Source organism: Malus sylvestris, chromosome 3 (assembly GCF_916048215.2).
Source record: "Malus sylvestris chromosome 3, drMalSylv7.2, whole genome shotgun sequence".
Classification (NCBI taxonomy): Eukaryota; Viridiplantae; Streptophyta; class Magnoliopsida; order Rosales; family Rosaceae; genus Malus; species Malus sylvestris.
Window position 1 is genome coordinate 29,239,186 of NC_062262.1, and position 27,675 is coordinate 29,266,860.

Sequence of the window (27,675 nt, forward strand, 5' to 3'; positions counted from 1 at the left end):
CATTGCATATCCGTGCCGGCTACACCTGTTCAATCCGGGACGATTCGAGCACGTACATACCTGTTTCCGAGGCCTTGGGGATGATGATGATGAGGGTGGCGCTACCATACAACCCTTGTTTTGAGCAGTGAGTGTTTGTAGCCTCTCTCCAATGTACCTGTAGTGAGGGTTGTTCTTTTGCATTTTGTGAAATTGTAAAGCCAAAGGAGAAGAGAAGAATTGTGCTCTGTGTAATATGATCCTTTGTATATGATATATTTATGTGAATATAACACGAGTAATGTACCTGGCCTGTGGAGATATATGTGATGCTTATACAGTTGTATATGAGTCACTATATTTATAGGGGGAAGACATTTTCCCAGTTCAAAATGGTTGTGCTCAGACTGTTTGACCAGTCGATTATTTATATTTCTTGTAATTCCTCCTTGGCTTGGTACCAAATGAAGGAAAGGGATCCGGCTTTCCACCTAATCCATTAAGTTTGGGATTCAAACCGTTGAAATTTGATTTAACGGTTATAAACAGGTGGCCCCTTTAAAAGTGATAATAACTGTAGCTGTTAGATCAAATTTCAACGACCCAGATCCCGGACTAGATGGATTAAGTGAAAAGGAATCCGGAGATGATCACTTTCCTCGAATGAAGACTTGGTCTAGAATATTGGACTTTTTATATTTTTTTTAGTTTTAATGTGTAGGAGGACCAGAAACATTTGAACAGCGAAGTCTTGTCAAAGTTTGAAGAATGTTCATAGCATGTATAGGACATGTCAAACACTTTACATGTAGCACGCATTGGGTCCAAGAAGTTGGCTCTGCTCTGCCTGTTATGACCAAACCTATTTGCCAGCTTAGTATTAGTGTGGTTCTAGTTTCTCCCAACATTTCCACTAAAATAATATTAGCATCGTGTTATTTTTAACTTGTTTGGGCATGATTATTTTACACATTGGACTTATCATATAAGAAATAATTTACACACATTATATTTTCATCTTTTGTATATTTTTTTAGTCATTAGATTGAACAAATTGAAAAGGAACTAAAGATTTGAATTAAAAAAATTGGGCATGAAGTGAAAAATGATGTATAAAAATCACTCCACATATTATAATAATCAAGAGTTCATTCCCGTTGAGGGAATACACAAAATAATGTATCGTCACCATATAAATTTCATAATTAGAAGTGTTCAATTTTAAATTTTTTGTTTTTATGATTATTTTTACAAAAAATCAATCGATTTGAAAATCATTAGTCGTCCACATGTATCAAATAAAAAAATGGTTCATCATGGCTAGACGATCTCTATCCGAATGTTTTTTATTTTATAAAAATGATAGTCAAACAAAGGTTAAGAAATTAAATGATTTCAATTATGAAATTTAAACGGTGAAGAAACATTATTCGCAATGAATAATATATGGGCATTTCCACATGAAGAGATGCAAATATCATCCTTTAAAAATTATCGTTCATGCGTGTGTGAGTGCTTATTGGTTGGCGATTGAGTAAAACCTCAAAATAAATCAATGACTAACAACCATCTACAAACGTGTGAACGGCTGTCACGATTACTACTCCATAATCATGAAACATGCATGCATGATATAAACAAGTTTTGTACCATATGCATTACATAGAACATGGGACTGAATCATTGCCTTCTAATTCGTCTAGCCTATAGGTTATTTTTCTGCCTAGAACAACTTCGAAATCAACTGTCAAATGTTGTTGGAAGTTGGACTTTTTATGCCATATTTTTCGAATGAAGACTTTTAGGTCGCTTTGTGCATGCCCATTATCCAAACAGCATAAAACATAAAGAAAATGATTTCAATGTGTCGCTTAACCATGGATTTTTACTATTCAATCATGTCCTAAATATGGTTTAAAATTAGTTATGATTGGCTGAGCACCAACTCATTCATTTGAAGCCCCATATTCTTTGGCTGTGAGGACCCTATTCTTAACCTCTTTAGTAGGAGTGTAACTTATTTATCTGGTACGAAGATTCGGACCAAATGATAATTTTGGGTTGGTTGGGTTTGAGTTTGTGAGGTGCTAATTCGGTTGTGTCGTTCTTAGCTAAAATACAAGTAAAAAAAGGATTTGGCGATATAAAAACCAATCCAAATGCTGCAATGTAAACTAAACTATAAAAAACACAGCAATTTTAATAAGACACATATCATGTTTTAGTTATTAGATCGGTAAAAATCGGACAGTTGAATAATAAACAGTTTCTTCACATTAAGTAAATTAGATTTATGTTTACTCTTATATCCAATGAGGCCTTAATAATGTGGTATGTATCTTGTAATTTAAGATACTTATATTCCGTCTACACATTATAGACTAGCATATGTGCGTAGTTAATTAGTATTTGAGATATTGGCTCATACCCCTCAACTAGTAAAAGATTACTCTTATATTTGTTTTTTATATAAGTGATATTCTCCACTATATATTAATCTAAACTATGAAGGGGAGATTTCGAAACCGAGTGGAGAGAGAAAAACACAATGTGCTCTAGCCAATTAGCTAAGCCTCAAGTTTGCATTCTTATTGTAGTTTGAAATGTTAAGTTATGTGATTGTTATGGTGCCTATCTAATTGACTTATTCCCATAGTACCTTAGATGATATGATTAAGAATAATTAAGTCATTTTGACTGTGTTGACCAAATTGTATAGACTCTAAGTTGTCCTAACATTATTTAATTCGAATGGCATAACTTTGTAGCAGTAGGTTCTGTGATCTACCATAAATGCATTCTTCTTCACGTCGGACTCGTGCATTCTGATTGGATCGAACCCGTTGTATGCATCCATGAAACTCAACAAATCATGTCCAGTTGTGGAATCTACGACAAGTCGATATGTGGTAGCGGATACAAATCATTCGGGTAAGTTGTTTGGGTTAAAACTTGAACTTTGGGCTTAAAAGGGAGTTGGCCCAAAAGAAGGACTAGGAGGAAAGGAGCCCGAAGCTCAGCCAAAGCCTAGAAGGCAGAAAAGGCCTTTTCCCGACTAGGTGTAGATCATTTGAACCACTTGCTCACCTACCTAGAGACCAAGTGTTGTAGACCAACCAGCTAATCAGCCCAAAAGCACTTTATAGTGGCAGTACAAGTAAAAAGCTGATGAGTCATTGCCTTTCAAGCTGCATTCGGGCAAGATTAGTGCTATAGGAGGCCAAGCCAAACTATCTATAAAAGAAGAAAGAGAAATCAGAGATAGGGACACTTAATCAAACAAACAAATACAAGCACAAACTCTGCTCAAACCAGATTTGCCTTCAACAAAGTTGTAGTCAGCTCAAGCCTTCATCCCTTTCGGGATCAACCCTTACCAAAAGCCCTTTGTAAAAGCTCTGCTACCTTGTCTAAATCTTGCTGTAGTATCGATTTCCTTTTGTAAACTCATTTCCCTATCCCTCTTTCCAAGCTCTTAAACCCCTCTATAAATCACAAAGATAGAAAGTTACAAGACGACCAGCCTTGCCCGATCCTCTTTGTTTTTGTCTTTTCATTTATAAGTCTAGTAATATGTTGTATACTTCCATTTGTATCCAAGTTATTTCTAGCAAGTTGATGATTAAAAGACTCCTCAGTGCTTGAATCCGATTGGAATATGTAGTCATAGTTTAAATCAGTTATAAGTTCTAAACCCTCGGGCATATAAGATTGATCATTCAAAAGTCCTTGGTCTAAAGGCATAAAAAAGAACCTTATGTGGACTTAACCCATCCACGACAGTCTTTGATAACAAGAAGTCCGAAGTTACTTGGGGTGCAAGTAATCGACCTATTTCTTAGTTTTATTTCTGTTATATTATGATTATTGTAGAACGTTTGAGTATAGAAGTAATTTTGATGGGAAGCCTCAAGGCCTACACCTAAGGCCCTACAAAGGCACTTATTTGGATTCATTCTGCTCTTCGGGCTCGGATAAATAGAAGTATAATAGTCATAATACTTCCGCAATCAATGAAATAAACATTGTATGTTCGAGTACTGGGTTAGTTCTTGATTGTGAGCCTAAAGGCCTACACCTAAGGCCCCACAAAGGCACATTTCATAACTAAAACAGTCTCTCGGGTATATATACAACCTAAACTCAACATCTGTTTTACATCTGCCATGCTAAAGATGGCAGTGGCACGCCTGAGCACCTAAAAGTTAATCTTGATTGTGAGCCTAAAGGCCTACACCTAAGGCCCCACAAAGGCACCTTTCAAAGTTAACTCTGTCCTTCTCTTTCAGCCTTACCCGACAAGCCTTGCCCGACAAAGCTTTGCTCGACAAGCCCACCAGTGAGTAGAAGCCCGACAAAAAGCATCAACCGGCGCCAACCTCTCGGGGAGCTGTGTGCTCGTCCGCTAGGAAACATCCCCAACGGAAATTCTAGCCATGAACATAAGCTTTGCTAAGGTTTGTGAAGTTTACACAAACTCTCCATTTGCCATTTTTTTTCTGGACCAACACCACATTGGCCAGCCATTTGGTGGGCTTCGACAATGAAATTTATGAACGTCGTCCAGATCCTTGTCTGAGAACATGATGATAGTCTTGTCAATCGAGATAGGTTCTCTAATCGAAGCTATCAGTTAAGGCTTTTTGCATGCGATCATGCGCTCTTTTTTGGTGGATCCCAGGTGATTCTGTTCTCCATAATTGAAATTTATGGCTAGCACTAGTTTCTTGGCTGACCTTTCTTCATCATTGAAACCTTTGCTGACACACCTCGACAAGGAATGTTCACCTGGATTCCAAATCGAGCTATGTTGGTCGATATCAAGAAGGTGACGAAGTCATAAAGTGTAGTGATGTGGAAAAATGTGAATAAATTTAAGCCTAAAAGTGCCTAAATATAAGAGTGCGCTAGTGAGCGGGAATGAACCCATTCCACACGTGATGTCAGAGCATAAGTAAAGTAAAGTAGAGTAGATTGAGAATTATACCATTGAAGGTAACCTATACTAAGATTTGCCAAGAATCCTTGTTGATACGAAAGCTCAGCTACTAAAACTTGGACAGGCGAAAAACAAAGGTGAGTGGGCCTAAAAAAAAGCTTTGTAAAACCTTTTCAAAACGTAATAACCCCTCACCGTAAAACAAGTATAGTTTTCAAAATATACATACTATAGTATGAAAATACTTACCGTAGCCTGCAATATCTCAAGAATTCAATACGTCAAAATTTTTCGTAAATAAACACCTAAAGTCCGGTAACCACATAATTTCGTATAAATAAACATATCATATCGAGTGCTCATCGACATATGCTAACACACGAGTTCATGCAGAGATATTTTGATATAAACATGACTGTGTGTAATAAAGGTATACATTCTAGTACTACAATCACGTGAAGACTAGCGATATGCGCATCACATACGAGTCCTAATTGCCTATAGCAATCTAGGGCATGACTGGCACCTACAATAGATCCAAAGTGAGCATACAGTGTGATGTGAATATACACGTGAAAGACTGGCATTGGCCTCGGGCGAGTACTAACACCAGTGCAGCACACGATGAACATATAACATAAATACGATCATGTAATGGTAAATTGATAATTCTAGTCAACATAACACTATTCATGGTTACAAATATAATTAAAGCATCCCATAATAGTACGCATACATGTGCATCCTGCATGATTAAGAATAATTTCATAATTCTCTTACGACCTTTCTTATAAACATTAATTTAATTATGGCAATCACGTAGAAAATTCATTATTAAATATATATGTGGAAACTAAATAAATATATATACTATATAAAAGAAAAGACCCACTCACAAACACTTGTGAGGTCCCAGTCATCCGGACTAGAAAAACCGGAATCTCCGATAGTAATCACACTTAAGCATAATATAGGGTCCTGTCAGTAAAACTCAACTAAAAAGATTAAATTTGGGAAAATGGAGAGCGGATTTGGAATCAAGGCGTCAAAATACGCTAGCCTTTTTAGCCAAAATGGTCTCTGAGATTTGCATAACTCCTCATTTTGGTCCCTAAGATTTCAAATCAATAGAAGTGGTCCTTGAGATTGTCCACCATCCATCATTTTGGTCATTCCGTTAAAAACTCCGTTAAGTGTCCCGGAGCTCTTGGCCAGAAGTTTGGGCAATTTTCAAAGCTTCGTAACTCAATCGTTTCTTAACCAAATTCGACCCATAATATATCAAAATGAAGATAGGAAATTGTAGAATAAGATTATACATATTTGGAAGCCCAATGGTGGCTGGATATGGTCGGAAAATAGCCTCAAAGTGGACTGGTCCGAGAGAAAACTGGAAAACTCGCTGGAAACTGGATAAACTTTAAACGTTTATAAATTCTTCAATACTTAGTGAAATCAAGTAATTCAAAAATAAAAATCATACTTCGCAATGAGACAAAGAGAATGGTACTTTTGTTTATGGCTAACTCACCATGATTTGGCCGAAAAATGGCTCAAAAGTGGCTAATTCGAGACCAAGACAGCCACTTTCGAGCCATTTTCCAGCCAAACCAAGACGAGTTAGCATCTGAAAAAGGTACCATTCTCTTCATCTCGTCAAGAAGTATGATTTTTGTTTTTAAATCACTTGATTACGTTGAGTATTGAAGAAGGTATGAACGTTTAAAGTTTACCCAGTTTCCAGCGAGTTTTTCAATTTTCCTTCGGACCAGTCAACTTTGAGGCTATTTTCCGACCATCTCTGGCAACCATTGGGCTTCTAAATAGGTATAATCTTATTCTACAGTTTTCTATCTTCATTTTGATATATTATGGGTCGAATTTGGTTAAGAAACGATTGAGTTATAAAGTTTTGAAAATTGCCTAAACTTCCGACCAAGAGCTTCAGGACACTTAACAGAGTTTTTAACGGAATGACCAAAATGATAAATGGTGGACAATCTCAGGGACCACTTCTATTGATTTGAAATCTCAGGGACCAAAGTGAGGAGTTATGCAAATCTCAAAGACCATTTTGGCTAAAAAGCCAATATGCTAAGAAGGGTCCAGGGCAATTTTTCTTAAAAAGTCAACGAAAAGTCAACGGTCAACCCTAAAAAGTCAATCGAGACGTAGAGCCGGTCAACTACGTTAAATCTTTAGAATTTCACTAAACAGATGTCAAAAACGGACCCAGGCATCGAAATTAGCCTAGGAGGGTTTTCGAGAAAATTTCAAAAAGGTCAACAAAAGACAACTAACGGTCAACAATTAACTTTAACATAATATTCCATCCTCAGATGGAATATTCTACTAAAGTTAACGAAATATTCCCTTTAATTTTGGAAATGGACCTGGGTTGGTCTTGCGGATCTGGCCCATGAATCCGGGTTTGGATATATTTTTATTTTTATTTTTTTTCCAGTTGCCGTTGCAACTACCGGAATCTGGAGATTTGGCCACGAAACTTCCCAAGCTCTGATTAGCTTCAAAAGTCAACCAAAACTCACCATTTAAAAACCAAAATAAAGTTAGAAAGACAAAGATTCAAAATATACCTAAATGGGACTAAGCTGTGGCCGGAGTTGGCCGGAAAATGGCTCGAAGACGTTGGATCTCAGCTAGAAAACTAGGGAACTTCCCCCCGAGTTGCTTCATGCGTCCAAACGTCACCAAAATCCCTCAAATTTACCCTAATCATACTTAAAACATGATCTATGAAGATCTTGGAGGTTTTCGAGGCTCACCTTGCCGGAAAAGTCAATAACTCACTAGATTTCGTTTGGGAACAATAATGAACAGTGGCGTAAGCCACTATAGGGTGTGAGGCCTCAGGCTTGAGTTCATGTTCTCAGTAACAACGCGCATTAAACAGATGGTGGTCAAGGTGGTTCACCGTGAAACATGGCGCCAAGGGTTGTCGCTATCATCTCCGAGCAGTAAACATAAGGGGTGAGGGAGATAAAATGTCCAAGTGATGATGTGACTCTGGGGTTCCTTTGTGTCTTCGTAGAGGAGAGAGTTGAAGGTGTTGATCTAGTGAGTGGTCAGTCTCGTTGGAACGGCAAGTTGAAAAAAAAGAAAGAAGGGGACTTTGCCGGTTTTCTAGAGAAGAGAGTTAGAGAGAAGATAGAGAGTTAGAGAGTTAAGTGAGTGGGGGTGAAGATAAGCCAAAAAGGTGGGAGAAAAAGAGACACGTGGCGGAGATGGAGATATGTGGTTCCCACAAAACAGAAATCTGAAAACAAAAACAATAAAATAATAAGAAAGAAAATATCTAGTATAGTGAATTTCCTAAATTGACCTTCACTTCGTAGTTCCATAAAATCTCTGTCGTAACTTTGATTTCGATTTTGTTTGCGCGTACGAGTTCATATCGTACTTCAAGAATACGGTAAAATAATCGCTCATACCCGTCCCTAATTTTACGATTTTATTAATTTTTAAAAAGCGAATAGAGGAAAATGCCTCTAAAGATGAGATTATTGACTTTTGTTTTGGTGATGAAGCCATCATAGCTCGATTTGGAGTCCGGGTGGACATTTCGGGTCGAGGTGTGTTATTTTCTTTCTCGATCCCACTTTGTATCAACTTTCTTTGCTTGGTCCTTCACATACTCCCAACAATAGCCTTGATCAATTAAGTCCTCAATGTGGTCCTAGAGCGTCATACATTTCTTTGTAGTGTGCCCTATGTTTTGGTGGAAGGCGCAATACTTATTGGGGTGTCTACAAGTGATATGTGGTGGGATTGGTTGAGGCCTTACATGGTATGGGTTGTCTTCGATTTCATGAAGGATAATACTGATAAAAGTGTTAAGGGGTGTGTATTGATGAGGTTGGGATTTAGCTTCCTTAGTTGGTCGATAGTTTCTCCGAGATGCGGGCAGAGTATTTTCCTTCCAATCTTGCCTCTTATGAGTTTTGTCAGCCCTTGGATATGTTTTGACTTCCTTCTTCTTCTTTTAGAACTCATCATCCTAAGTGGTAATATCATCTGCCATCTCGAGGCATTCCGCTAAGGTGATGTTTATCGTATTTCTTTTTCCCAAGTTTCTTGCTCGATTTCGACTTGATGTATATCCTCTCTTGAAGGTTGTAGTAGATATCTTATCATCCAATTTTTCTATGTCAGCTAGCTCCGTCTGGAACCATTTTATGTAAGTTCTCAAGCTTTCGTCTTTCCTCTAGTTCAGATGGTACAACATGTCATGGCATTTGTGAACATAATGATAAAATAAGAAGTCATTAGCAAAGATGTCTGCCAATATCGTAAGGTTTTTTTCATAGATCGTGGGGGAAGCTCCCCGTACCAGTGCATTACACTTCTCTCAAGCGTTGAGGGGAAGATTTTGCACTTAGTAGCTTCATCATGACTATAGAGGGCCATGACATTCTGATATTCCATGATGTGATTGTCTTGATCAGAGTCCTATTTTTAGGATTTCATCTATGGAGGGATAAATTTATTCGGAGGCAGAATGGCTGCAATTTCATCAGATAACGGATCAGATATCCTCTACGTGATTTAACTGAGGATTCTTGCTTGAGATGCCTCTCGATCTTCCCTGCGATCCAAGTTGTTGGCCATGTTTTGGAAGCGGGTTCCTTGAAGGCTAAATAGGAAGTCTGGTAAGATATGTCCTTCCAATTAAGTGTGTGATTACTTAGAGCACAAGCTAATTCTCATAATATCAGGATTTCCCAAGTTCTCTCCTAATCTAGATCGGTTTAAAAGATCCATTTCTTGAGGGCTAAGCAAGTCATTTCCAACAAAGGCAGACCTATTCTACCTGTCCCGGTACACGTCAGAATGACTTGCTCAAAGAATACCATAAAATCTAATCGATATCATATAGATCATTTTGACTGTGTACATTTAATCATATAGACTTAAGGGTTCAAGGTTTGATTTAAGATGATTCGTTCGTCCGGATCCGGAGATTCGGTCTTTACTACTTCATCCATCTTGATCTGATGGTTCGAAAATCAGAACCACAATTAAGAATCTAGTACATGATATCTTTAATAATTGCATATGGTGCTTTGTCGCAATGGTGGAAATAGATGATGCCTATGCATCGTGGTGTAAGTTTGATTCCCACCGATCCTCCTTCTCCTAGCATATAACAATTTAACTCATTAACGTTATTGTTTGTTAAAAAAAAAAAAAAAAAGATATCAAAGATAATTATCTTGACGGTATTTTCATGTAAAGACTAAGGTGATGATATTTTTATGTTATATGTACATACAACATTTATTTGGTCGAATAATTTAATATGCTATTTATATTGTCAGAAAATCAATACTAGTAATCTTAATTTAATGGGCAAACTATATGTTACACCATTCAAGTTTGGGGTGATTTTCAAATTAGGCAATGAGGTTTTAACCTTTTCACATTGCATCTTGAAATTTTAAATTAAAATTGTATCAATCTTGCCTTTTTTCTAACAAATTATTTGAATATTCATTAAACTGATGATATGGTGAACGTGTAACTTGCAATTAGGTTGACATGTAACCCACACTTGTACCAAATTGACTAAAAATTCATCACTTTAATGGAGAATTAAACTTTCAAATAGACAGAAGGTGTTAATTAATACAACTACAAAACCTTGGGAGTGCAATGTGAGAAAATTAAAACCTTATGACTTGTTTGTATCATACTTGACCAATCTCGAAACTACCGAGCACCGGTCAACGTTATATCGTCAATGACCCAGAAGAGTTTCCCTCCAACCAGGAGGCCAATCACAGTGCGACACGTGTCGACATCAGAAGCCAATCATAGCGCGACACGTGTCAACATCAGAAGCCAATCACAACACAACACGTGTCAATGTCAGAATGAAACTAGAAACTTTCTTCTATAAATAGAGATCATTCTCTCACAATATTTCCTAATGTCATTTGTACTAAATCATTCACTAGTACTCACTAAAGGAGAGCTTGAACCTATGTACTTGTGTAAACCCTTCACAATTAATAAGAACTCCTTTACTCCGTGGACGTAACCAATTTGGGTGAACCACTTACATCTTGTGTTTGCTTCCCTGTCCCTATCCATTTACATACTTATTCATACTAGTGACCGGAGCAATCTAGCGAATGTCACAAACTTAACACTTTCTGTTGTACCAAAGTCCTCGCTGATTTTGTGCATCAACATTTGGCGCCGTCTGTGGGAACGACACTTATTCCCACTATCTTCAGCTTTGTCAAGCTGGTTTCCACCATTCGTACACTCTCTTTTGACCAGGCATCCCTCTTCAACATGGGGAGCGAAGGAAGCCACAACACACAGAATGACACCCCTCTTGCACCTAGTGCGAAGCAGCGAAAGAATGAAGGAAAGAGGGTTGCTCTTCAAGCTAAAGTAGATGAGCTAGAAGCTCAAAACAACGAGATAGCAATGAAGAATGAGGTCCTCCAGGAGCAGTATGAGAAGCTCTTTGAGACGCTCCACGAAACTATGCGTACTCAAACACGAGAGCTTGTTGCCCCTGTGGACATCAACCATCATTTGGGTGCCCCCCCAACACGGATGGTCACCTTCCTTCGATATGGGTATCCCTGATAAGGAGCGAGCTAATAATTAAAACATTGATCAACATGAGACTTCTCTCAACCCAGCTGTTTCGACCCTAAGCAGGAGAAGTGGAGGAAGACACCTCCTTGCAGAAGGGTTGGAAGGATCGAAAGCCATTTATCGTGACTGCCGAGACTTTCTAAAGCAACGTCGAGAGAATCCCCTCCACATATGCTCGAAGATCAATGACCTAAGGGTTTCTGAAAGACTCAGTCCCTTCCCACAACCCAGGCTAGCTACCAATCTAGGGAAGGAACGACAGGTCCTAAAGGAACATAAAGGACATGGGACTCTAAGGTATTCCGACAGACTCGTCCTCGAAGTCAGTACGACGAGTCCAAGAAAAAATCACACGCCTTTGCTTAAACTTTCCTACTTCCAAGAGGCGATGGAGACTTACGAAAGAAAATCCCAGTGGTACATGACTCCACTCAAGACCCCCTTGTCCTACAGCTCTTTGAGGAAGTAAACAAGTTGAAGGCCGAACGTCAAGCCGAGATACTTGACTGGAACCAACCCAGGCCTGGCCCTCTCATAAGGAGGATCCTTGACACCCCCTTCAAGCGAAGATAAAACAAAAGCTTGGTTTACAACTCTATACTAGAAGGGAGGATCCAATTGAACACCTTAACCTCTTTGAGTCCACCATGGCATATCGGATGCACACCGACGAAGAACGATGTCTTCTCTTCCCCTCCACCCTCTCTGGCGAAGCTCTAAACTGGTATTGCCGTCTTCCACCTGAGACAGTAGACTCATTTAAGGAACTAAGGAAACTGTTTGTCTCTTAACACATCTTCCAGACCGATCGCTTGCATTCTGCATATGACTTGTACACTATTCGCCAGAAGTCGGATGAGTCACTACAAGAGTATGTTGGTCGTTTCAGCCATGAGTATTCTCCCTGCACTGAGGCAGATGACAAGACCACCCTCAAGGCCTTCATGGCAGGCCTACGTGATTTTTTCTTCAAGTACATGATCAATGCCAACACTTGGAAGACTTACTCTGAGATGATGGCACAGACTTACAATCATGCCTCCGCCAAGGCAATGACATATCAAGGGAAACCCCCCATAACCACCCCTTATCAGTAAGTAGGGAGTGGAAGCCAGATCCAACCAAATAAGAAGACCTCGACCTTTCAAACGGCAGCAGTGCCTCCCCCTGCCTTACTTAATACTTTGCCAAATCAACAGACATATCAATCTCATGGCAAAAGGAAAGATTTCCATCCTCACCAGTCTCATTTTAGTAAAAGGAGTAAGGGACACTACCGCGATAACCAAGGGTATCGCCATGATAATCTCCGACCCCAGGCAGTCAACACAGTGGGTTAAGCACGTGTCAGGACAGCCCCTACCCTGAGGTATGAGGCATACACACCTTTGAACGCCACATGCGTGGCCATTTATCTCAGCATAGCACACTTGATACCGAAGCCAAAGCCGAGGCACCCGGATTACAAGCCCACGAAGAACACGGGCACGTTTTGCTGCTACCACAAGCATAACGGCCATGACGGCGAGAAGTGTATCACCTTTCGTGATCATATTGAAACTTTGGCACGTGAAGGAAAAATTAATCAATTCCTCCTTCACCCTCCAAGGGGTAACCGTAACCAACGCTAGGTAAATGTGATATATTCCATAAGTGGTGGCACACCCATATCTAAATCTTCCAACAGGGCCATGAAAAATAGTGAACGAGCTTTAAGGTCTGGCCACCAAGTGTTTCACGTGGAAGACATCAGGGGAGGTAAGTATCAAAAGCCTAACTAGGATCCAATATGTTTCTACGCTGAGGAAGAAAGAGATATCATCTACCCTCACAATGACCTACTGATCGTGGAAGCTTACATAGCCAACTTTGAAGTACGACGAATCCTGGTAGACACGGGGGCTTCGGTCAATATCATGTTTGCTGAAGCTTTCAGGACACTTAATGTAGCTGAACACTTGCTCGACCGCTCGATTTCCCCTTTGATAAGCTTCTCCGGTGATATCGTGCAACCTTTGGGGAGCATACACTTACCTTTCACCATTGGTACAGACCCTTACACAGTTACCATTACCACTAACTTCTTGGTGGTTGATTGCCCAACGACATACAATGTCATCTTCGGATGCACAGGTATCAATGATCTCAAGGCCATGGTATCCACACATATGTTGTTGATGAAATTTCCAACCCCCTATGGCAATGGTTACATCAGAGGAGATCAACATAGTGCACGATCATGTTACAACACTTCGGTCAAGCAACAACACCTGCATGTGCCCAAGGAAACCCTTTCTATACATGACCAAGTCATAAAGACCAGCCCAGACGAAGCCAACTTGGATCTTCACGGTGGCAACAGTCAACCCAACGATCCTCGAGATGACTCTTTCACCCAGCAAACACAACCCGCTGAAGAGTTGGAGAAGGTCTCTATCTCAAAAGATTATTTGGATCGCATGGTGAAGATTGGTACCACCTTGTCACCACCCATTCAGTTGGCATTAATCTCATTTTTGCAAGAGAACACTGAGGTCTTCGCCTGGTCATACGAGGACATGCCGGGCATCTCTCCCGATATAATCTGTCATCGCTTAAGTATTGACCCCAAGACCAAGCCAGTGAGACAGAAGCGAAGATCTTATGACGCTGAACGGTACGAGGCAAAAAGGCAGAAGTTGAAAAACTCAAAGGCATAGGCTTCGTCTGTGAAGTCAATTATCCAACGTGGGTAGCAAATGTTGTCCTTGTTAAGAAGAATCCGACCAAGGAAAGTCTCCTACTCCAAAAGGTCTTGTGGAGAATGTGTGTCGATTGCACCGACCTAAATAAAGGATGCCCGAAAGATAGCTTTCCTCTTCCTCTCATAGTGTAAAATCACTTCAAACCTAAATAATGTAAAATATAGTTAGCCCTAATTGAAATTATAGTAAATATCTTTCTTTTTTTAAGAGTCTGACATTATAACTCATCACATTGATTGGTAATAGATCACTACCACCATATAAGTCCAAGTAATTTGGTAAACTATAGTAGCATGCTAAATTGTAATCCTCAAAATTAAAAACCGTTCGAATTAGGTCATTTCGGTTATCATCAACACTCAATCTACGAGCCAAAACAAATAAATTCCGGTTGCAACCCACCTTTTAGCATCAGATCTTCTATTGGGAGATAGAGGCCTAGGCAATGTAAGATCAATCAAGAACTACCCCACACAATAAATTTCAATCAAAACTGGTGTTCTCTCTTTATCTGTCCGATTGATTTGTTCAACTTCAATTTGGTTTTTTGTCTTCTATCATGAAAAATTCTTGAAAACGAAGACCAATAATTAACTTTAATCATACAGCTTTTAAATCCTGGATCTGCTTGCTTTTAAAAACAAGGAGGAACAAAGATCTGCTCTCTTCAATTTCTTATGAATATTTTTTTAAGGTTTTTTTTGTTTTTGTTTTTAAAGATATAAATATTTGCATATAATAATGTCACACAAGAGTATTGATTTACCCTTGCATAGAGGTCATAGTTAGGTTTGATTCCCCCTGTTGTATATATATATAAAAAGGTCATGCTATTCACATACCCCTTTTTACTTCCTACACACTCGTATTAATTTTTGTCATAATATTCTTGAATTTATTCAATCCAAAGACCAAAAATTGAAAAAAGTGTGTGAGATAAAAATAGTTGTTTGAATAAAACCGCCTAAAAAAAATTGTCAAATAAGTATATATATCCGACAAAGCAAATGAGAAAGGATGCTAGGGGGAGAATTGGAAATGGAAACTATCGATGACATTGTCTTCAAGGTAATTTAGATAGCCAAACATATGGAGCCAGTTGAGTATTCCTATGCAGCTATGCTTCTTTGTAATGCAATAGAGCAGCTCACTCGGTGGTTTAATTTGTTATCATAATGGCGTATCTCTATTGATTAAGTGCATCCTAATTGGGTATTTAATATTCTTGCGAAGAATGTTAATGTTTCTTTATGAAATCTACAAAGTCAGTTGAGTATTCATATGCTCCTTGTTAAATGCAATGGAGCTACTCACTAGATAACTTCGTTTGTCATTTGAAATGGCATATCTCATAGATGGGGATTTAGTGCGTCCTAGCCAATTGATTATTTAATATTCTTGTGAAGAATGTTAATGTTTCTTTATGGAATCTTTACAAGAACAACAAAGCCTTACGAATTATCTACAAAATCTTTGAAGAAGAAAAAATAAGCATGGGAGAAAATATTAATATTTCAATTCAAAAAAATGTAAAATTGTAATGTATGGGGCAAAATTTGTGGTTGGTTTCTAGGCTTTGGGAAAGCATCTTCCACAATGGGATCAAAGAAGATAACAGCGCATTTTCATGATCGCAATGATCTATACCAAATTAAGCAGCAATGATGCGAAATTTAACAATGGTGTTTTGTGCTCTTTCCTTAGAGAGGTATGTAATTAAAGGGTGTTTAATTTGTGTGGTTTGAAGATAATGATTCCTTTAGATGATTGCAAAGAATGGTCCCATATGCAGTCAGCAAAAACGAAAAGCCATTTGCAAGGTAGCCTCTTGTTGTCAATTTGTGTGACCTCAAGGTCATGGAATATACTTAACTACGTCTTATCAGTCCAATGACAGAAAATGACACTCACTCTCTCGAATATCTTCAAAATCTTTTTGTGGAGATAAAGTAGGATTTTTTTAGGGGTCCTTAAACTTTACTTCATATTTAGTTTGTCTGAACTCTCGTATTAGTTTCTCTAGTTCTCTAACTTAGCTATGTGTTGTATGAGTGGTCATTTCATTACACTTGTCTTCTTTTCCGTCAAATTTAAAAGTATAGTGATCTTTTCATACATAAAAAAAATTTAATTTATTCAAAAAGAGACGTTGCTCCTATTAAGGTTAAGAGGAGTTTCTCTTCAAAATAGTCTGTGACCTATTTACAGAATTTCGTGTTTATGATTGGAACCGTTTATATAGTAAATCAATATTATAGATCATTTTTGTAAAAAAACAATTGAAACTAAAATCATTTAATCAAATCTTTAAAGAGTTCCAATCATAAGTACGAAGTTTTGTAAATATGTCACGAGGTATTTTAAGGTGTTCCTCCTCTATCCTTGAAAAGCCAAGTCTTTATGTTTAAAAAATTTATTTTCTTATTTTCTAGATGAAATTCCTATGTTACCCCTCAACTTAACGGAAAAGTTGACGGAGTTAATAAAAATGATTACTAGTGCAACTAATGACATACTTTGAGGATGAGAGAAATTATTATTAGAGTTCAGGGACGAAAACTAAACTCATGGTATAGATAATAAACCTTTGCCACTATTTAACCTTTTTTTTTATATTTAATCAAAGGTTTTGTGTGAGGAAATTGAGGTAAAAGCAAACTCACCTTTTTCTACAAACCCATATACTTGAAATTTCAGGCTTCTTCTTGTGCAGCTTACTTATTATGGGGTATCTCTCTCAAGGTGTGGATTACAAACACAAACAAGCTCTTTTTTTTTTTACAAGTAACGATAATGATTGTTCATAATTAAATAAGAACAGTTACAACTTACAAGGGTTGTCACATGAGTACAATTTCTAGTGACAATATCTTTGATTTGGAAGTAATTCGCACAAACAATCATAAAAAGTAATTTTAATTCAATAAAATTATGCTTAACCTAGCGTTCAGAAAGAAAAAACAAACTTAACAAAAATCACATCTACAATTTTTCCTCAATTTCTATACTCAATGCCTTTCTCCTCCAAAGGAGACATGAAAAAGATTTAAAATCTAATCTGTAAGAAAAATCTGTTCAGTTCATTTCTGAAAATGTCACATCACTTATATTAAACGCTAATTTCACCATAATAAATTGGTATTCCAATATGTTTCCTTTAAATTATCGTATTTTTCTGATGCTTATATGTATTTCTTATTTTCAAATGAGTGATGTCGTGTAATTAATTAGTTAATTTCATAAAATGGATACAGTAGAAGCATGTTTTGGAGCCAGGGATAATAAGAGAAATTGGATAAAAAGATTTAGACTAGCGAGGAAGCTAATACAGATACTTGGTGCTGAAATTCTCTCAAAACCAATAGGAAGTTGACAGATCACAATTCATAGTCTAATCACCATTGAACTTGAACCACTCAACGGTGAAGGTGCAGAAACTAATAGACAATTGAAGGACAAGAAATTCATGATTAACCTTAGTACCGACATGATAATATCATCTGATGACGATAATTTAGATTAATTTAACAATTATGCGTGATTTTGACAAAAAAAAACAATTATGAGTGATGAATGGCAATGGGACCCCATCTTCTTACTTCAAATTAACGACATGTTTATATTCTTTTCCAGCCAACAGTAAAATTTCCGTAAAGTCGTAAAGTAGGGATCAACTCCATTTTATAATTTTGGAGAGGTTATTACTTAATAGATATGTAGTTAAAGAAATGTTACTTATTGACTTATTTATCCTAATGAATGTTGTATTTTTTAAATAATTTTTTTCGGCTATAGTATTTTATTTCTTACATATATGTTGCCACAAACTCAAGAACTGGTATTAACTCTAAAAATTAGAGCATTATCCCAAAAACTTTAGAGAAACATTTTAGTTCATCTTGAACTTTTGTTTGTGATATTCATATTTTTGTACTCATTGACAATTATTACTATGTGGAGGCGTGTTTTCTTAAGATGGAACCAAGAAATTTTATAATTTATTATTATGTGAAGTTTATTCCTAGACCAAAATTTTTTGTGACTCTAAAGAAGTTATTTATTTATGGAATATTACAATATTAAAAAAAAAATTTGTGATATTATCTCTAGTGGTGATAATTTTTTTTTTAATTTTTAATATTACCCTAAAATCTAAATTGAAAGTATGCTACTTAGTACTACTATCTAGTGATATTTCTCTTCACTTGTAAGTGAGACGTCTTGGTTCGATTTTCGTCAAAGATGAATTTGAACCACATTATTGCTAACTCATTATGAGATTAAGTTCATCCCCTCTCCTTAGTACATAGATAATATCATTTGTTAAAAAAAAAAAATCTAATTTAGAAAGGCACATACATTTTTTATCGCTTGAAAGTTTTGAAACATGATACAAACCGTACATGCAAAATACAAAGCGTACATGTGAAATTTTACACAGAGAACTGTTATTGCGTCAACTCAAAAAAATCATTTGAAAGTTTGGAAAAATGAAAAGGGAAAATAATATCACAAAGGACATCACTTTCAGATTGCATGTTCTTTCTTCTTACAGTTTACTTAAATAGATGTAATGAAAAGATCCTTACCTTGTAGGGGTTCATGGTGTTGAATGGAAGAGAAAGCCAAAACCAAGCAAGCACTACTATCTAGCTAATTTTTCTGCTAATAACTTCAAGCACATATATGATGTTCATGATCAAGATGAAAATTTAAAAGTATAAATATGTCAAAGAAATATAACGCAGTAGTACAATTGTTGCTTTCTTCAATTTATAAATATAGTTGGGAAGATATAGATGTTCTACAATAAGATCTAATATACAAGTATATATTTTTTTTCAACAACAAAAGGACCTCATCATCTCTACATAAGAAAAGAAAAAAAAAAAACTAAAAGGAGCAAAAATAAGTAGAGATTATATTTTTATCAGCTGAAGATATCCATGGCCTCACCTGAATTTATAGCAGCCACCTTTTTTGTCAAAGGAATTTGATGAGGCCACTCTTCATCATCATCTGGACCGTTTGATTAATATCCTAAGAAGCAAAATCTCAATCCCCCCTAATTATCCAAAATCTATACAAACTATTTATATCCTCTATCATCCCCCAATTAACAAGAGCATAACTATATAACATGATCATCGTAATCTTCAAACCTTTTTCAATCGATCCATCGATCTCAAGCGCTAAATGATACGTGCCATAAATCATCAAATTCATCAACCCTTTATCCCAAATTGGACTCAGAATACCAATTCATTCCAGGCAGTTGATATGGCGTCCGGAATATACCGTCGCCAAGTGACCCCAGAACTGCATGTTGGTGCAATGGTGGCGTCTGTGGAAGCTGGGAAAGTAGATTGGCAATAGAACTAGAATTGTTATTTGTAGAACCACCATTAATCCCAGCACCATTAGAATTAGTACCATTGTCCAATTGGTGCAGTTGTATTCTCTTGCTTGATGAAGGATCAGCAGCCGTCTGATCATCTTCCTGATTATTCCAGTACCAAGATGGAACTATTGGCCGTTTTAGTTGCAGCTGATGAGTAGAAGCTGATCCGTCGGTGCTGCTCATTATCCCATCAAAAAATATTTGGTCATTTTCCATGAAAGGCGGTCCATAACTCGAATTAGATTTTGGAAAGTGCAGCTTCATATTCTGATGGTGGCCCACATGACTTATGGATGGTGGCATCAATGGTCCCATTATGTCCTCCATGGAATCCTCCCTCTCATGATCCATCGGCCTATGCGTGTTGTTCTTCTTGTAAATTCTACACAGCACCCAATCATCAAGCTACATGAACACAAACATATTAATCAATTTACTAATCTTCAAATTAAATTAACAAATAAAAGGTAAGTACCAATGATACCATGGGGTACAAAAAACCAATTTAAATATCATTAATCAATTAATCAGTTAATTATACACGTGCTTAGTGTTGGATTACCCTCAAGGAGTTCTTCTTGTTGCCCAAGTCACACCCAGGTGGCTTGTTGTTGGGCTTGTTATCAGCAAGCCTGTACTCGTGCATAATCCAATTGGTTTTAATTCCTTTTGGGGGTTTTCCTCCATAGAACACAAGTGCTTTTTTCACACCAACTTTCTGAGTATCGCCGGAAGTCAGCACCGGCTTATCAGTCCCCGTCGCTTTCCAATACCCGGAAGTCGCTGCCCTATTGGGTCTCGCTCCGTTCGGGTACTTCCGGTCCCTAGGACTGAAAAAATACCACTCTTGCTCTCCAAACGTAGCCTTAGCTGAACAAATAAAGAAAAGAGGAAAAAAGAAGAAAACAAATAATATAATCAGTTTATTGTTGTCGATAATATTATACACACTTGTTGTATGCAATAATTTTATACACATGTTGAATACAAGAATTATAATTTCACGCATACCTGGGAGCTCCCAGGGGTCGAACTTGTAAAGGTCGACTTCAGCGATGATAGCAACCGGGAGGGGAGCGGAGGTGGCCTTTTTCTTGAGATAGTGGACGACTAGCTCTTCGTCCGTCGGGTGGAAGCGGAACCCGGGCGGCAGGTTTGGCTGCGGAGGTGGCGGCTGCTGGTGCTGTTGCTGTTGTGAGCCCGCGGACGAGTCGGTGCACTCCATCCTTGGTTATTGGGTTCGGAGGGTTTCTGTGCAGCCAAGCACATATTACATATAGACCTTCAATGTCGTTTGGAGGTGGCAGACTGGCAGGGCCCCTGTTTTAAGTATGTGAGGGGAAAATATTCCGCTGCAGTTGCCTGCATGGTTTTTAAACTAGGGAACCAATGGTCAAGGCCACGTAATGGGATCAGGGTAGATTAGCCATTTTATATGATGTGTAATTACTTCGTTAACCATGATTAAGGCGGGGGCCTAATTTTGTGCATGGGATTGAGAGTGACTGTGTGGTGGTTAGCATTGGGACAGGTAGGGAAAGGGGATATGGAGGTGATGGAAAACCCTAGGACGAAGCGAACTGAAAAGTGGGCCGTTGATAGGCCGACACGTGTAATTCGAAAACGAGAGAAAGGTCGACACGTGTGGTGGACGTTCCGTGGGGCCCACGGACCACACGAGGCAACAAAATTATACAGACGGATAAGCCTGGGGTGGGAACAAGCATTACGCTTCAGATGTCATGCTTTTTTTTTTGACAGAAGCGATAAAAAAAAGTTGTCATGCTTTTATTGCGCAAAAATAGCACCAATTTTGCCAAGGACCCCACCAACAACCCATTGGAGAGACTACATGATGAATTGGACGAGAGATTTTTGGCTGGAATATGAATCAGAACATTGTATGTCATAATTTAATTGGAGAAAAGTTTTTTTTAAGTGTTAGAATACGAATCAGAACATTGTATGTCATAATTTAATTGGAGAAAAGCTTTTTTAAGTGTTCTTTTAATAATATAATAATATATAGTGTTATGCTCTGTGTTCCTGTCATATTGAAAAATTTCTCTAATTGAACATAATCCTGTCTTTGTTGTAATTAATTCTCCATTTGCTCTTCACTCCAATCTTCATATCTTTGTAAAAAGGGGACAACTGGTGGCAAGTCATGGTTATCCACCTCTTACAAAGGCCGGAAGATTCACAGAGGCATTTCAATCTCTCCCTGACCATAAGTCTGGCTTTCACACCAATGACGAGTTTCGAACCCAAGACCTCTAGTTTTCATCACTTAGCTAGGGTTTGGATTAAGATTTTTGTTTTACAATCTAATATATAAAAAGGTATCACGTGCCCGAAATATACGTGAGCAAGGAGATAGCATATAACATATTAATAAAAAAATACGACGCTCTGAAATAAAAGTGAACAAATTGAAAAAGTCGGATGTTGAAATTACAATAACAAACATGATTTTTAATAAAACAGTTTAGTTTAATAGGATATGACATTGATAAACAAATTGCATCAAGATGACATGGATTGCTATATGTATACAATGATTATATTGTATGAATACTTTTCAATCTTGTAGATTTAGTTGGGGACTAATAAATTACTAGAACGTGACCCACATGCTAATTACATGAAAATGTGGATTAAATGATAGGTACAATATTGGCGTCATGTAAACAATTGTGGTCTTGTGATGTGCTCATGAGGACATGACAATCCCTGTATACCCTAATGATAATTGGTATGTATCATGGGGTCAGTTGGTGTTAAGATGTCATATATCAAACCCTATGAGTCTCTTTTCCCTGATGTATTTTCTTGAAAAAAAAGTTTAGAAAATTATTGGCTTTCAGAGTATTAATTGGAATATTATAAATTTAGTACTACCAATTGACTTCTAGGTGTAATGTTACATAACGGGTGTGGTAGTTAAGCACTTAATTTTTAGACCAAAAAAGTGAATATATCATCCATTCAACATTTGATGAGTTATATATATATATATATTTTTTTTTTTTGAACAAACGATATTATCTATACTAAAGAAGAGGAGGGCGGGCTTAGCTTCATAATGGATTAACAATAATATATTTCAAACTCGCATTTGACGAAAATCGAACCTAAGACATCTTACTTACAAATGAAGAGGAATACTAATCCGTATATAAGTGGCAGTTATATTAGTATTTTGTAGTGATTCGGAATTGATCAGAAACTCATGGTACCAGTAGCATTAGTTGCAGGGGTTTTCACACCAAGAAATATTATGGGGCTGTTTCAATGTTTGTTGTGGAGACAAATTAATGCTCATCAGGAGGTGAAAATTTGTGCGAGGTTGTTTAATCACATGATCGTTTAAGTGGCAAAGTACTACAATTACATAACCGAAACATTTTATTATTCAACGCTGGCACGTGATAAGAATATAACCCTACACAAGTTCTGACCTGCTTTACCATCCAGCGCAAACAAGAGAGAGCTGAGAACTTACCATGGATTGGCTACTTGGGAGAGCCATAGTTGGGTTCGAAGCACCTGTGAGAGTATTTGACCACGTACCAACCAAGTAGCGATGGCTCAAGAACTATATTGGGTAGAGGCCAAAATCATGATGGATGACTAAGGAGGTGGGGTCTGAGTGCTGGTTCCATCGACAACAAAAGGGACCCAATAGGTGTCACTTCTTGCTATCCAATATTACTTATCATCATCAGAAGGGGCAAATCCTAATATCACAAAATCACATCTTTGCATCTTAATTAATTCTCACACCTCCACTCATTCATTCACACTCACACAACACACACAAAATGTAGACAGTCTCACACTTTCAAAAGATCAGGTCCTTTAAGAGAAGGGAGATATCATTTGTGAGATCCATTTCATGTTGAATTTTAACGATTCGAACGGTATATTTCGTAAGTCTCGATTCATTGATCATTTATGCAAAAATTTCATTCAATCCGAAATTTTTTATTTATTTAATTGTTACGATGAAATTTCAAAGTTTCTTAAAACATAGTATTCATCGATTTCTTTAAACTCAATTAGATGCCTCAAATATGAGGTGCAACTTCAAAAATAGACGGTTCGAATCGTTGAAGTTCGATGTGGTGTGAGCACGCGATAACTAATTCCCATTTTATGATAAAAAAAAAAAATCCCTTCCCTTAAAAAATCTGTTTAATGTTATAAACTTCTTATTTAAGTGTGAATGTGTATATCCTAGATTAGATTTGATTCTAGTTATTCTTCCATATTAGGACTTGTATTCCTTGGAGGAGAATGATTTCGTCTCTCTCTTATTACTATAAATAAAGGCACTGCGTAGGGGGAATAACACATCATCTACACAACCCGACAAACATATATATATATATATATATATATATTCTCTCTATGCCGCTGACCCCCTCTCCCTGTCAGTTAAATATAGGCCACAACATGTACTCCTACCGCTGCACTTAGAAATCTAACATGGAAGTTTTATGTATCAAACCAGTTCATCAATATCATCACGCAATCAGGTTTTTCAAAACAACGATTTTTATCTCGATATTTTTACAGCCCTAATAGCATGAACATTCACCATAATGCATGACCCAACTTTACGTTTTTCTAATTTTAAATTTTACATAAATTGTGTATACATTATATCCATAATTATTGAATTATGTGAATTTGATATTGACATGAATTGCATCAAATTATATGTCCATGCATTGAATTATTTAATAAATATGTATGCAATTGAATTAATTTATAATTTGGAATTAAGAAAAAAATTATTAAAATTAGAGTTTCTCAAAACCCATCCCATCACCACTACAAGCCGTCGGCTTCCGAGCCGCGCCGTGTCAAGCCATCAGCCCTAGGAATGCAGCTTGAATGGCTGAGCTGAGCCGCGAGACCATAAAGCCGGATTTATGGGCTCTTGGTTTTGAAACCCAAAAAAACCTGACGCCTTTAATGGCGTCTCTATCATCACAGATGGGCCTATAACCCAACCTTGACTTTGGGTCATTGTCCTGACGGGTTGAAGCTCGTCCACCAATGTAGATTTACCGAGATTCCTTCGAATCTCGTCAGATTTTTTGAAATTTCGATTCGAATTTCTAGGGTTTTGGTTCAAACGTTGAGATTTCTCTATCTTCGTTCATATTCGTGATCCCCATTGACTCACGAACTGGCCCCGAGAAATTTTGTCTCAAAACACAGCCGCCTGAAGCAACAACGCTGGTCTTCTTCCCTAGCAAGCGCACCTTGCTACGGCTAGGTTGTTTTTAGTCCCAACCAGAGCCTAATTGGGCCTTGGTTTTCTCGGCCTAAAACTATTTTTTTCCCTTTTTGGGCTCGCCTGCAATAGCCCAAACCATTAGCTCAGCCCAATTCAACACCAGCCTGTAGGGCTATGGTGTCCCCATGCATAACAACTGCATTAGATCCCAGCCCGTAGCTGGTGAGTCGGTGCACCTGCACCGTGACACACCTAATCACAGCTTCGCATAGCTATGGAGCTCCTATGTACCACAATGCACATGAGTGCGTCCTTTCGGTACATGTGTTCGAAACGCACCAAATTAGAACTTTTTTTGGGTCTTTGTTTTTGGGCCTGATCAACCCATGCCCAACCCAGCCTAATTTCCTTGGGCATGGAACTCACAGTTCCATTTTTCCCTAGCCTACTCGTTGGCTTTGGTATATGTTTTTGGACCCCAAGGTTTAATTGTCTATTTTTTTAGACAATTAGGGTTTTATAAGTTTTTCACCCACACTTTAAATTTAGCCTGAAGTCCAAATAACTAATTCAATTATAATTCTAGACCTGAAGTTCTATTTGCATATTTCTGTATATATATTTGTGTTTGTCTGCAAGAACATATGAACTTGAAGTTCATAATTATTTTGAAACCCGAAGTTTCTAGAAACATGCCTTGTTTGAAAACCTGAAGTTTTCCTTAAAAACATCACCCATGAAAACCTCAAGTTTTTTCATGAAAATTTAAACCAATACATGTCTATTAAAACATGAATGTTCTACTCCTATATGAATAGATTGATTTTTTCTCCATTACACTAACCACATCTTGTCCATTTATTTTGTGATAGGAACATGTCAAATTTGAACAAACTCGACTTCACCGTTTTAGAGGTCTCTGGAAAAAACTACCTTAAGTGGGTCCAAGATGTGAAGCTCCACCTCCTCGCAAAGAATTTGTGTCCCGCCATTCAAGATGAGACGGACAACCCGGTTGGCGAAGCTGAGAAAGCCATTGCCATGATCTTCATCCAAAGACATGTTCATGATGCATTGCAAACCGAGTACCTTGCTGAGGATGATCCATGAGCACTATGGGTTGCTTTGGTTGTTCGCTTTAATCACAAAAATGATATCTTTTTGCCTGAAACAAGACATGACTGGCAGCATTTACGCTTAGAAGTTTGTCGAATGAATATAATTCTGACATTTGTCGAATCCAATCACTTCTTAAGTTCTATAACGAGACATTGACCGAAGATGATCTTTTGGAGAAGACCTATTTAACCTTCTCTGCTACTAATATTGTCATGCAGCAACAATATAGGGCTTAGAAGTTCACTAAGTTTTCAGATTTGATCTTTGTTTTACTTTTCGCTGAAAGCAGAATTAGCTGTTGATGAAAAATCATTAAGCTCGACCTACTGGGCAATTGATGTGCCTGAAGCACATTATAGCACCAACAAACGCCCAAATAGGCGTGGTAGGGGCAGCCAAAAGCCACCCTATCAAGGTTAACAGAGCCAAGGCTCATATAAGGGAGGAAACTGAGCCTAGAAGCTCCCTAACCTTGCTCCCAAGGCCCTAAACTTCAAGAATAAAGGCTAAGCATCTGAAACCATGGATGCGGACATGTGCTATTGTTGTGGTTCAAATGACCATTGGTCCCGTGTTTGCCATGCTCCCCAGAAGGTTGTAACTGAGAAGTTTGAATCAAACTTTATGCAAGTGGATGAACTAGAGAGTACTAAGATGGAGGTTTCTAACTTTCAAGAGGATACCACTCATATGGAAGATTAGAATCTTAGATATAAACAATTTTTCTAGTTGAAATTTAGATAATGGGGCTGAATTCCACCTAGTGGCCAAAACCCCCTTGTTTTTTGGTTTAATTTTGAACAATTTCCTTTATGTTTGGATTATTTGTTGGTGATTTTCTTTTGGATATTAAGTTTTTATTAATTACCATCCTTGAATACTTATATTATTTTGAATAGATATTTGTTTTAAGAACTTTTATGCATGTGACCAATTCAAATTAATTTTATTTCTAGGTATGACTAGTGGGAAAGTTAGTTGTTTGGCAGATAGTGCAACCACGCACACCTTTTTGCGTGAACACATCTATTCCACTAACTTCATACCTAAGAATGCACCTCTGACAACCCTCTTAGGCCCATCCAACCTGATCGAAGGATATGGTATGACACATATAATGTTGTCCAATGGTACAATTTCGACCATTGATGAGGCGCTTTATTCTTCGCGTTCCGGAAGAACGTTGTTGAGTTTCAAGGACATTAGAGATAATAATTACCACGTTGAAACCTATATAGAAAATGGAGTTGAATTTTTGTGCATAACTTCATACGAATATGGCCATAAGTGTATTCTAAAGGGGATGAAGAATATCGTGAGTGGTCTGTATACTACGACCATATGCCCTATAGCAAGCCACTATGTGGCCGGCCCAACCTATGAGACTGCGCACGAAATTACACTTTGGCATGATCGTTTAGGACACCCTGGACGAATAGCAATGCGCCATATCCTCAAATCATCATACGGGCATCCACTAACCCGAAGTTTATATTCGATTCAAAGAATCGCATGTCAAACCTGTTACATGGGAAAGCTTATTATTAAGCCTTCTTATGACAAGATTCATTCGAATCCTCATATTTTTCTACAAAGGATTCAGGGG

General features: G+C 37.6%; 1 protein-coding gene across 1 annotated transcript; it reads right to left on the bottom strand.

Moving 5' to 3' along the window:
• Positions 1–19,046: 19,046 nt before the first annotated feature.
• LOC126616403 (NAC transcription factor 56-like) lies at positions 19,047–21,080 on the bottom strand. Its single transcript, XM_050284459.1, has 3 exons — positions 20,711–21,080; positions 20,262–20,569; positions 19,047–20,104 (listed from the first exon to the last, which is right to left on the bottom strand). Exons 1-3 carry the CDS (start codon positions 20,922–20,924, stop codon positions 19,532–19,534), a joined length of 1,095 nt encoding a protein of 364 aa, XP_050140416.1. The 5' UTR covers positions 20,925–21,080; the 3' UTR covers positions 19,047–19,531.
• Between the last annotated feature and the right edge of the window lie 6,595 nt (positions 21,081–27,675).